The sequence below is a fragment of the Triplophysa rosa genome, linkage group LG9, assembly GCF_024868665.1.
Source record: "Triplophysa rosa linkage group LG9, Trosa_1v2, whole genome shotgun sequence".
Classification (NCBI taxonomy): domain Eukaryota; kingdom Metazoa; phylum Chordata; class Actinopteri; order Cypriniformes; family Nemacheilidae; genus Triplophysa; species Triplophysa rosa.
Genome location: NC_079898.1, coordinates 10,627,923 through 10,641,205, shown reverse-complemented (window position 1 = coordinate 10,641,205; position 13,283 = coordinate 10,627,923). Strand labels below are relative to the sequence as shown.

At 42.4% G+C, this 13,283-nt stretch overlaps 1 protein-coding gene across 2 annotated transcripts in view; it reads left to right on the top strand.

Moving 5' to 3' along the window:
* The window catches only part of lzts2a (leucine zipper, putative tumor suppressor 2a), a 61,320-nt gene extending 48,924 nt beyond the window's left edge, over positions 1-12,396 (top strand). The window contains exons 3-6 of one of the 2 annotated variants that reach the window (XM_057342130.1): positions 7,450-7,983; positions 8,701-9,270; positions 9,386-9,655; positions 10,331-12,396. In XM_057342130.1, coding sequence (XP_057198113.1) covers positions 7,477-7,983; positions 8,701-9,270; positions 9,386-9,655; positions 10,331-11,104 — 2,121 coding nt within the window. In that variant the 5' untranslated portion in view covers positions 7,450-7,476 and the 3' untranslated portion in view covers positions 11,105-12,396. The remainder of the gene's footprint in view (positions 1-7,449; positions 7,984-8,700; positions 9,271-9,385; positions 9,656-10,330) is intronic. The other variant, XM_057342129.1, reaches the window with a different exon arrangement.
* Positions 12,397-13,283: the final 887 nt, after the last annotated feature.

The window sequence follows — 13,283 nt, the reverse complement described above, 5'->3', positions numbered from 1 at the left end:
ACATTTGTCCATAAAAAAACTGTAGTATACTATAGTAATTATAATATAGTAATTATTTCACTGATGCATAAACAAGACTGTATGAGATGAAACCACCAATTTTTGTTCCTAGTTGTTCATTTTTTCACCATTTATTGTTTTTTTTTACCATTTACTGTTTTTTTGTTACTGCTTTACTTGCTATTTTTTTTATTGCATTTTGATGCATTTGATGTTACATTCTGATGTTCATTTTGGGTATTGGTACTCAATATGTAATGTAACTGTTCATTTCTGTTGATTTTTGTACTTTTAGAGTTAGTAACTGATGTTTAGATTAAATTTGTAGAATTATATGAAAAACAGATGATTGAAATAAATGATCAACTCTAAAGGCTCCATTTTTTTCTCTTTGTAACATATTGTTCAGGTTTGATTCTTATCATAATGTAACATTATTGAAAAATAGTGGAGCTCTGCAGCCATCTAATGGTAAAAGTGATATTTGTTTACTTTTAAAACTGCATTTTCCAAAAGATGGGCAAAAATTTTTCACTTAACCATGTCAAATTTTCCATGTTATCCCTTGAATGAAAGTTATAAATGTGGGTCTTTTATAATGTGAATTTTACATAAAGAATAGGGTTTTTTTTTACACAAAAACAGCTTTTTATTATTTATATAAATTTAAAAAATATCATAAATCCTCCGAAAACTGCTCAAATGTGGAGTAAAAACATTAATAAACGGAGTAAAATCACATTTGTTAAAAGAAAAACAATTATTTTGTTACAAAATTACATTTTGTTGCCTGAGTGTGAGTGACCATGAGTGTACACCCCAAACGCATACGGGTTAAATCAGCAATTTATGCTCCTTTACACTGAAGATGGACAAGCTGTTAAGATCAGGCAAAAACAATCATCCTGGTTAAAAAAGAAATGAAAGCCATTCGATTTTATTGTTTTATCCACCCAGAGATATAAGTGCTGCGCACAGCAACAATCAGCACTTTGGAGGCTTTGCCACGTGTTACTGCTATATTTGTTCTTCTGGTATTTCTAATAATAGTGTCTAATTGGTAAAACTGATAGTTCGGGCTATTTGGTTTTGCGTAGTCACCGTGCATTGCGCATTTCCTTTATCCTCTCCTAAATATCAAATGATCTAATGAATAACCTTAATTACCACAATTACTCTCTATCCCATATAAATAATAAATGAGTGTGGTAGCAGACACCTTGTAATTGTAGCAACCTAATCAGAGATCCCAAAAAAGTATCACAGATCCCTAACTGTACATTTTGTTTAAATGCTGATCTATTTTTCACTTTAACCATGAATGTTTTTGTAGCATTGTGTGTTTTATCTGATAGAGGGGACAATGAGAGTGCAGCTGGCAGGAAGTGTCGGAGCGGGCCGCAGGTTGCTGAACAGCCGGTCAGAGCCCACTGGGGGCTTCGGACGTGTGACTGATGCAGGACATTCTGATTCTTATTTTTAACTTACACTAGTTTACAAATGTGACCCCTGTTTGAATGCAGGCGAAATCTAAAAGACCTGATGAAAAGATCTGCCGCGATATAATGAGAGTACAGGGCGTACAAGGAAAGGTTGAGGGGTTGAAGGAAAGTTGATTGGCTTCTTTGCGAAGAACGCATACCGTTCTGCCTTGTGGTTTCAAATGAAAATGAAAACATGTATCTGGAAAGCAACATGACTAAGATGCTTACCTTTTCGAATAGTTTGCATTGGGATCACACCTAATGATGTCTTAAAATGCTTCCTCATTAGGCACCTCACTATATTTTGGAACAGAGCAAATGAGTCATTCTTGTGAATTGTCTCATTTGTTTAGATGGCAAATTTAGCCGAGCATGTACTTTCGTCCACTCTATTTTAGGGAACACACACACCGTGTTAATGAGGATGTGTGGTTTCATTTCCAACAATCAGATGAGGTACTCGATGAGGTCAGCATTTCCTCCGCTCTCCAGTTTCATTCGATTCAGTGTATGTGCGCCTGTAAGGCTTACGTGATTACATTTTGTCTGAGACGTCAAAAAATGACTAGTTTTGACATAAAAAATCTTAGTCAAGAATAATGAATAACGCGATCAAGTAAATATAAACCTCTATGCACAGCTAAAGAAAATCCTGCCCTTATCAGAACAAAGGCTTCTGTGTTGGATGCCCCAATGTCATGTCTAACGTCTCCATGGGAAGAGGCTTTGAGCAGGATCTGAGTACACATCAAATATCCTACCCCGCAACTACACTTGAACCAAACAGAGACCAAATGTGATTAAGGGTTTAGGGATTTCTGCTCAGAGATTTAGAGCTCTGCTGGGTTCCAGGCTCAATGCTGGCATTTTCACCCTCTTCTGATCCAGACACGGCAGAGAAGCTCCACGATCCCAAAGAGATTCACACCTCGCCGCTAATCCTTTCCGGCGGCAGCTGAGCTATTAAGACTTGTCATCATGAGATTTCAGCCACCAGGCCTTACAGTGAAATTTGATTGGAAGCACCTGCAGCAGCAAACCACACTATTCTCTCACTGTCTAAACAGAGAGGACATCAAAGAGACACGTTTGTTTGGGTATTCAGTTGTAGGATGATAAAGCATGACATATGTTCAAACACATACTGTATGAAGAGTTCAGATGCAAAACCCTCTAAATCAGTCAGATTGTTTTATCAGGCTTCTACATTTACTTAGCAATACCAGATTTTGTGTGGTATTTAGCTAAATTATTTGAGTAACGTAAACTATGTAAAGAGCATTCACTCAACATCGTAATCTCATTTTGAATGGTGGTGGCTTTTAGAGGCATGTGTCATGTGGTCTTCCGGACCCGTGTTGGAGGAGACTGATGCGGAAATCAGGAAATTGTTGATTAAAGTCTTTATTTTTGTTTGTTTGCACGAAAAAAGTATCCTCATCACTTTAAGCTCGGAACCACTCAGTTGCTTTGCAGTTCATGGGGGGAGTTAGAAAGCTCCCCCCCAGGACCTCATTAAGACTATCTTAATTTGTGTTCCGAAGATGAACGGCGGTCTTAGGGTTATTGTATGACTTTAGGGTGAGTTATTCATGGCAGAATTTTCATTTTGGGGCGGAGTATCCTTTTAGGCTGCTTTACAATAATGCAAAACTGCAGCGCTATGAAAATAACATAAAATTGAATTATCGCTTTTCTATGTATGGAAATGAATTATCCAAAAACACTCCAATTAACTCACAAACAGATGGCTGATGGGGTGTAGGAGACTTGGTAAAAACCTTGGTAAAGGTGGAGGCAAGTAACTGGAAAATTTACTTTCGTGATTTCAAACTGTGAAGAGCGGAAACAGAGGAGCAACTTCTGAAGGTCATTCAGCAGGGAGGCGTCTCAGACTGACTGGTTTGAAGTTTCGAGGGGCTGATACTGTGTGGGGGTCTTCTTATCATATTATCACAAGCTTTGAGAGAACATTCAATGTTGTGCTTGGGCAAGTATGTGCAGAGTCTAACACCGTGTCTACACTGGATGCAGCGCGACGCAACACGACAACGGCTTGCTCTTAATAAGTTTGTCATGTTGCGTCGTGCTGCATCCAGTATGGACAAAATTTTAAATGATAATGGATTCGAATACATTTTAGATGCACCTTTTCTATTCTAAACCTTTTTGCTGCCTTTTTTTGCATTAAGGTCTTAATTTTTAAGCTTTGGAGCACAACCGCATCGCAGTTTGAGAGCTGGATTAGCTACAGGAACATACTTCATAAGAAGCAGTGAAGCAGAAATACCTGATAGCCACGTTAGTGGAACCATGTGCGTAAGCACTCGAAGAGAGCCGCCCTGGAAACTGTTACTGTGAAGGAGTCACGCTATTCCCCCTCACTTCTCTCTCTCAAACTCAAAAGTGTTTCATCTCATTCACTTCACCCTCTCATCCAAATATTCCGGTAATATTACTGTAATATCCACATTTCTAGCTCAGGAAGAAAGATCGCCATTGTCATAGCACTCTGCAGCTGGATTTATTTTTTGATGCTGGAATCATTACAGACTTCATATTATGTTTGTGTATACTATACGTTTAAAGATGCTGAATTAAATGACTGTTCCCAAACAGTTATACTTGTAGTAAAGGTGTACAGATCCCTGGCCCTTCACCATTTGTAGCATGAGTACATTAGATAACAACATATCGTATGCTGGCATTTACTGTATTGTTAGGAAAGATAAATATATTTGTTAGGTTTTTGAGGGTTACTGGTTTAAGTAACTTAAGGAAGTGGGTAATTTTTTTTTGTGTAAGCAATAAGGTACGAGAGGCTGTGCTGTGTCGCATCGTGCCTATCAACACCCTTTAGCCGTGACTTATTCACGATAAAGCACTATAGCTTAAACTACCTTATTGCTTTTATAAAACAATTACCACACAATACAAATATTAAAGCCTAAAAATATGTAACAATGCAACTTGAAGCCTTCCTTCCACTGGAAAAATAGTCCTCAGGTGTTTTATCGTCATGTGACCTGTATGCTATGACAATCTGTATGTAGGCATTTATAAAAACATAATTTAGTCATGGGAAATTCATTTATTGGTACTTATAAATGAAAACGGACATCCGGCTTAAGGTTTTCTGCTATTTTTATTTGATTATCTTTTGAAATTTGACCGTTGCTCAGCTCCCGTGGCATCATGGGATAGAATAGTGTCCATCCAATGCACACTCAAAAATCTCGGCGGAAGCAGTTGACCATCTAGGTATTTCTCACCTGCTGAGGTTTCGGACATACTATTTGTGACTCATACTTATTTTTGCTACTATATTGTATGGAAGTAGCCGATTTCGGATGCAGGATGAATTGTTGGGTGAAGCGTCATAGCTGTGTTTTATGGTGACCAATCAGAAACGAGGATTGGAACGATGATGTATAAGAGAACAATAATTCATGAAGGCCAGTAGAACATCACCAATAAAATCTGCATAACAGAAGAAAACAAAGTCAGCAGAAGGACAGTGTGACTGAGGAAGATCAGGACTGGTCACAGAAACACTGTCCTCCCATGCTGATGTCTGGCACTTTAACCTCAGAATTCAGACCTCAGCTAAAATGGCATGTGGGGGCTGCTGAAAAACGAGTGTACAGAAGAGAATTTCTTAGAAAAAGTTTGAGCCAGACTGACGTTGATACACTTGTTCCCTTTCGATACGGTTCACTTCTCATTGCGTTTTGCAAAACGCTATGGGAAAACTCCTGTTTTATCTGATACTGAAGCCTATTGGTTAACGTCTGTGAAAATCACAGACCAATGGCATTTGGGCCCGCTATTTTGGGCAGCACCGCTGGCAGACGAGCTGGATAAAGTTCTGTCCCCCGCCTCGGAGTGCGACGATTGGGCCGCTTCCTCGCTCTGACTCCGAGCTCGTCAGAATACTGTCCAAAGCGGTTGCGGAGCTCAGCATCGAATGGTCGTCTCCGATCAAGCCGAAACACAGCTGCCTGGACGAGTGGATCCTGCAGCTGGGGCGTCGTCAGCAGCCTCCCCACCAGAGACCTGATCCCTTATTCCCAGAGGTTCGCCAAGAGCTTACTAGATCGTGGCACGCCCCCACTCTACCCGCGCCCACAGCTCTGTCACCCACACGCGCTCCTCGGTTGACAGCACTGATGACAAAGGATATACGAAGCTCCCACCTCTGGAGGAATCCATAGCTGCCCATCTTCAGCCAGCAGTTGGAAAGTGAGACCCAGCCACCCATCCAAGCCGTGCCGCCTGACATCTGCCTTGGCTGTCCAAGTCTTACGCCACCAACGGCCGAGCTGCTTCTTCCCTCCACGCGACGGTGGTGCTCCAAGTTTTCCAGGCAAAGCTTCTCTGAGATATGGACGAGAAGGGGCTCAACCCCGTGTTATTCCGCGAGCTGCGCAGCACAACAGATCTGGCTCTGCGCACCATAAAATTCGTTGCAGGTGATGCGCTACTTCCTTCCGAAGAGGGTGGGGCCCTCTGCTGATACCAGTCGTTAAAAACCTCCGCCACAGCAGCAACGTCCCAAGCCAGCACCCATACCGCCACAGCCCCAGCAGCAGCCGAGAGTGGAGCCTGATCTAAAGCGCTCCGTTCCGGCAAAGTGTGCCTGTCTCCAGGGTAAGAGGTCCCCGGCTGCTGCTCGACCCTGTGCCCACACCCGAAGATCCTGTCCTCTGTTTTCATCAGGGCACTGGACACGGTGCTAATGCTGTAAATTATAGGCCCGCTCACACGCTACGCGTTCCCAAACCCACGATCGCTGTTATAGCGAAACCCCTATTTTTAACGCCGAAACCCCTGTTTTTAATAGGGGTTTCGGTATTTCTGAATGTATCATAAACGTGGTGATAAACGGCTACTCGCTTCAGTTCGCTAGCAGGCCCTAGCGAGTCAGGGTTTTACAGCCACTATTTCCTCATACCGCAGAAAGACAGGAGCCTGATACCCATTCTAGATTTACGTGTTTTGAATCGCTCGCTTATGAGACGGCCATTCATAATGCTCACTGCCAAACGGATTATGGCCCAAATTCGCCCTGGGGATTGGTTTAAACAGGAGGATCTGAAAGACGATTTTCACATCCCGATAGCATCCCGCCACAGACCGCTCTTGAGATTCGCATAATGGTGACTGCTTACCAATACACGGTCATTCCCTTCTGGCTTTCTCTCGCCCAGTGTACATTTACCAAATGTGCAGATGCAGCGCTTGCCCCCCTGAGACAGGAGGGTAATAGCATTCTGAATTATCTAGACGAATGGCTTATTCTAGCCCAGTTGGAACAAGAGATATGCACGAGCAGGTCTGTTGTCCTCGGGCATTTGGAGAATTGGGGTTCAAAATCAACCTCGGCAAGAGTTTGCTTACCCCCGCGTAAGCACGGCGTGATGGGATATGATTCCCATAGCGTTTTGCTAAACACAATGCGAAGTGAACCGTATTGAAAGGGAACGATAAGGTTACTCATGTAACCCCAGTTCCCAGAAATATTTTTTTTCTCTTTGTTTTTCGTTTTTCTCTCTGTCGCTCTGGTAGAGGTCATTGGGATGCCGCTGCAGTCAGGGCAGCTTGATCTCTCCTGAAACTCAGATCTGTGTGTTTCTCTTGTGTGTGGCAGTAAGGAATGCAATTTGAAGTCCTTTGGGAGTGTGTTCTGAAGTGCGCTGGATGTGTTTGGAATTGATTGGACTGGCAGACTTTTTGCAGATTATTCCACTTGGTGAAACTGCTCTTAGCACACAGAAGCAAGCTAAATATATTGCAGATTAAATGCTGCCTCGCAGCCACATAACTCACGGCTAATGCTCGCCAATCTGTTTTTAATTGGCCGTTTCTTTAGTTATTATCTACCAACTGAGCTAAAGTAACGTAGAAATCATCCCTCTGTGATCTATGTACAAACTCAGTCTCTTCTTCTTGTTTCTCTCTACAGATTATATGTCCTGGGCGTGTGTTCGCCATGGCTCTAGTTCAGGCTCTGCCTGTGCCCACTGATCACCCGAAACCCAGCGCTGACGTCCAGCAGTGCTACTCAGTGTCTCATTCCCCCCCTGTGGCTGTGGCAGGCACCATGGGTTCCGTCAGCAGCCTCATTTCTGGACGCACCTACCAGGAGCGCCACTGCCGAGCCGTCAGCGACTATGGTGCTAAGTATCGTAAACCCACACCAGCCACCAGCTGTTTCCGACAGCAAGACGGAACGCTCCGCAGCGCCAGCTCACAGGAGCAGCTTCTCAACAACCAGCCTCTTTTACCCACTAAAACCAAGTCATCTGCACTCATCTCTGCTGGCAATGGTAACTACGGCTATCTGAATGATGAGTCGGTGGGCGATTGGAATGATAATCACGTGTCCGCATGCAGTCCGTGCAGCGATACCGAAGAGCCTCCTGACAACAGGGGCATGAATGGTAACATTGGTGGTCCTCCTCCAAAGCTCGTTCCAGTTTCAGGCAGGCTGGAAAAGGTGAGTCTGGGGGTGCTTCAGAATGTTTTTCTTATTTGGAGTGAACTATTCCTTTAATGAAAAGTGGTGTTGCTGAGGCTCTTTACAGACAACAGGTGCATGTTTGTTTGGCTGTTTTTCTATTGATTGCGTGAAACTTTAATCTCTGTACTCAAAGATAAAGCAATACATCAATATGCCATCTCTCACCTTATACATCTAATCGATGACAGATCTCAGTTACACTCTCTAACATTAAATGAGGCCTCATTCGAAAACTGCTTACTCAATGGGTGAAAAGCTGACCATAAAGGGATAGTTCACACAAAAAATTAAAAAATCTGTCATCTTTTATTCTCCCTATTGTCATTAAAAGCTGTATATGACTCTTTCTTCAGTGGAACACAAAGAAGATATTTTGAGAAATGTCTTAGTGGTTTTGTGTCTAGACATTGGAAGTCTATGTGTGCCAATGTTGATTGGTTACCAATATTCTTCAAAATATCTCAAAAAGAGTCACACAGGTTTGGAATGACTAAAGGGGGAGCAAATGATGAAAGAATTTTCATTTTGGGGTGAACTGTCCCTTTAAATCTTATCTATAGTCACAGTCTATACCATGACTGTGCACTGCAAGAGTCCTCAACAAGACTAGATGATGCCATTGTGATATTGTTTTGATCATTAAGGTAGTCAGTGTGTTAGTAGTAATCACAATAACCCTGTTTTTGATCACAGAGTATGGAGAAGATATTGATCCGTCCCACTGCCTTTAAGCCCGTGGTCCCCAAGAATCGTAATTCTGTGCAGTACTTGTCACCTCGTCCAGGGGGCAGTCTGTCTGAAAGCCAGGGCAGTCTCAACATCTTACTTCCTAGTGCTGGAGCAGGTTTGCCTTGCGCCGAGAAGCGGAACTCTTACAGCGGGGGACGCAACGCACGGAGTAGCCAATCCTGTACCATGTCAGACTCGGGACGCAACTCCCTCTCCAGCCTGCCCACCTACAGCAGCACGGGGTACAGCCTGGCACAGAGCGAGGTACCCAATGGGAATATGGAAACACCCGCTGGCGGTGGCCACGGACACTCTAATTCCGACAGCGGCCGATCGTCATCAAGTAAGAGCACGGGGTCTTTAAGTGGCAGAGGCCAACCCTTGTCAGACAGCGGATCGTGTGGGAGGTCCCCGGCTCCGGGGGAAGGATATGAAGGGGTCATACGTGAACTAGAGGAGAAACTGAGGGAACGAGACTTGGAGCTACAGCAACTCAGGGACAACCTGGATGAGAATGAAGCAGCTATCTGTCAGGTGACTATTAAACATTCAGTTTTCTACCAACTGTTGGTGCTATTTGGATGATCAAATACAATGGAACACCAAGACAAAATATTAATCTTGAATCCTGTCATGTTCTTTTCTACAGGTGTATGAAGAGAAACAGAAGCGCTGTGAGCAGGAGATGGAGGATCTTCGGCAGAGTTGCGCATCAAAGATGAAGCAAGTGCAGTTAAAGGCCCAGCGGGCGCAGCAGGTTCTTCAGCTGCAGGTGTTCCAGCTGCAGCAAGAGAAGAAGAAACTGCAGGAGGACTTTTCCCAACTGTTGCAGGAAAGAGAGGCGCTGGAGAAGAAATGTGCATCTTTTGAGAGAGAGCAGACTCAACTGGGTCCCCGACTGGAAGAAACAAAGTGGGAGGTGAGACCTGGTAGAGTCTCATCACAGAACATAATGTCCAGTTCAGACTCAGGGGACAGTACTTAAGTATTTTATCAAGTATATGTACTTTGAGTGTTTTTACTTTGGTAAAAATTTACTAAATAATATAGACGTTTCAGCAGCAACAACATAAACAAACGTTACGTTGACCAAACTTAATTTCCGTTAGACTGGTGCAAAGAATCAATAAATGTTGGGTAGTTTTAATTTAATACAATTAATTAACAATAGAATATTAATATAAATAAATATTACTATAAATGAATATCAAATAAATTGTTATATTATAACCAAACACAGACCGGAAGTTAACTTCAGGCCAACTTGTCCATTTTTTACCTTTACGTAATACCTTAGTGCAGTACATTAAAAATCTAGTACTTTCTTACTTTTACTTTCAAAAGCGAGTTATTTCCACAATTGTATCAAAGCGGCTTGTTTTGAACTAGCTTTTGCATTGTCAGAATTATTATCTTAATGATAATTCCAGTGCCTCCAGTATTGTTCACCAGTATTTTTCTTCTATCACTCTGTCGTGGAAGTCCCTCAATGAACATCATAAAGGCAGAAGTATTATATTCATATAGTCTAAATCGGGCATAACTGAACATGTGATTAATTTCTAACTCGTGCCTTTGTGTCTGTTTGTTATAGGTATGTCAGAAGTCAGGTGAGATCTCCTTATTGAAGCAGCAGCTGAAGGATGTTCAAGCAGACCTCAGTCAAAAGGCAAGTGATATTGTTGCTGTGAAGGCTCAGTTGAGAGAAGCCCGCTCCGAGCTGCAGGCCAGCCATGCTCGCTCGCAAGAGGCCAGTGCCACAGCCCGCACCCGCACGTTAGAACTGGAAGTTTGTGAGAACGAGCTACAGCGCCGCAAGAGTGAAGCAGAGCTCTTGCGGGAGAAAATGGGCCGTTTGGAAGAAGAGTCTCTCCGTCTCAAAGAGGCTCTGGCGATGCCCACTACCCAGCCTTCTAAAGGTCAATGCATGAGTCTACCCCTGCCCCAAAGCCGTATGGGAATCGTCCACGGGCTCAGCCCTGCGTTCCGGGACAACGGCAGCGAGGAGCAACGTCTAGCGTATGAAAGCGATGAAGCGAAGGTGCAGCGCCAGAGCGTGGACGTGCTGCACGGTCTCTGTCAGCAGGTGGAGCGTCTGCGAGCTGAGCTGATGTACGAGAGGAGACGGAGTGAGGACCAGCTGGAGGCCTTCGAGGACGAGCGCAGGGTGTGGCAGGAGGAGAAAGACAAAGTGATCTGTTACCAGAAACAGCTGCAGCAGAACTACATCCAGATGTACCGGCGGAACCGTGACCTGGAGCGTGTGATGAGGGAGCTCAGTCTGGAGCTGGAGAACAGGGATATGGAGGAGTTTGACATGCGGAGCAACGAGATCCACTTTGAGGAGATCACTGCGACTGAAATCTAGCAGACTCATCCCGTTCTCTACCAGCGACGTCTCAGATTTCACCTTAACCGTGGTTGTGTGAGGAACACCAGTCATCACAGGCATGCTTCTCAACACTTTTTCATGAACACTTTAATTCCAGTTGTTGTGGCGTTCCATGTCCAGGCCCAGATAGAATCGGCAGACTGTTTTTGTATTCTCTACAGTGATTTTGGAGAAAAATCTTTGTTTAAAGAAACATAAAGCCCTGTTGCTGTTGCATATACATTTTTCAACTGACTTAGTTTAACTCCTGCCCATGTCTTGAAAAAAGAGTGCGATGGAGTGCTTGTGAGCGCACCTTTTCACTTTGCTAAAACGACAAATGATTTTTTGGAGAGGAGGCAGCATGACTGTGAGTCACATCAAGTGCGCCATTTGGGACAAGCCCTGTCAGCCGAGGCCAATAAAGCATGAAGCTGTGTTTTCTCATCTTTATGATGTTCCTCACACCGCCTCAGAAACCTGTGAGCGGTTTCCATTGAATGTACAGTGACTGCATACAGCAGTTTATTAGCACCGTTGAAGGGAAGGATGTCCTCAATCTTTTAATATTATGGTTAATATCTTATGCACAATGAGAAGCCCACATCAGAAGCCCAATAAGATCAAAGTACAGGTGAGAGGAACCTCATACATCAGCTACATGGTAATAGAGGTTCATGCACAAGATGTGATATCATGTAATGGTCTGAACACAATGCTTAACTCCCTTCGTACCATTATTAACCAAGAGACTGGGAGATCTATTGAGCATCTCATGTTAGGTCACTGAAACTGCAGTTTTGTTGCATTGGTGTTTTTGTTGTTATGCTAATGTTTAGAGTTATAACATTGTGCCATTTCTTCTCAGCCATTTGCAGCACTATGCAGTAAGAACTCTCTGTTTCATCCCACAGACTCGCTGCTTACACTACATTTGATACTAATCACTAATGTAGAAGTGTTATTTTTATAATTAGATTGTATATTAGCGAACATAACTAGCAGATATAGAGACAAAATATATTTTTCTTTCCTAAGTATCGCTGTGCACACTGTACATACAGTAGTGAACTGCATGTGTGCATGAGACCGTAGCATTATGATGCCAGACAATCTGGTATCAGGTTATGACATCACATAGGTTATACTTTCTCCAGCCATAGTGGGTGGGGCATTTCTGTTCAGTAATAACATAGTTTATGAATACATACAGTATACAGTATATGTCATGTTAGATTTGAATACAGAAATACTAATCAAATGTTTGTGATCATTTTGTTAAAAAAGGGATATATATATATATATATATATTACACTATCTTTTTGTTTTTTACAGAACAGATCCTTTAAAGAACAAAAGAGGAATTAAAATCTAAATATATATGATGTATATTTTTATATATAGCACCTAATGCTATTTTGTGGTAACACAGGTAACTGTGGGTTTAACAGATCCACACACTCTATAGGGACCATTTGCCATCAGCAATTCATGAAAAGCTCTAACAGCAGTTATTGCTTTCATATTTTCATAAAATCTATTTAACTGTGGTCTGAACACATCCATGCCTGTTGAAAACATAAAGCATCATCACTGGTTGTCATTTTGGCTATTGTGAAAGCTGCCCTAAACACTGTGACGGGCCTAAACATAACAAAGGCTAGCCACCTGTAATGATGCTTCATTTTTTCAATGTGAGATTGTGTGGCATCAGGTAAAAAAGAGCAAATAAAATGGCAAAACGATGTCATGGGGAGAAAGCTGCATGCAAAATGACATTTCATACATCTCAACCAAAGATGCTTGCATGCGTTTTACATTCACCTTGTATGAACACTGCTTCCCTTTTTACAAACAAAAAAACTGAAAATGTACACTCTTCACAATCATGATAATCACTTTATCAGATCTGTGACAGTCAAACTCTGTTTTCATTCAAGACCAAACAATTCACTAGTATTTGTCAGAATGGTTCACTTTTCCCCTTACGAAAATTGACCATGGTTTTACTACAGTTAAAATGTAAAAACTATGGTTTACTACAGTTAAAACCAAAAAAACATGGTTACTGTAGTAAAACAATGGTTATCACAAAATAATCATGGTTTTGAAAACCATGTTTTTTGTAAAAACCATAGTAAACGATGGTTACTGTAGTAAAACCATGGTTTTGCC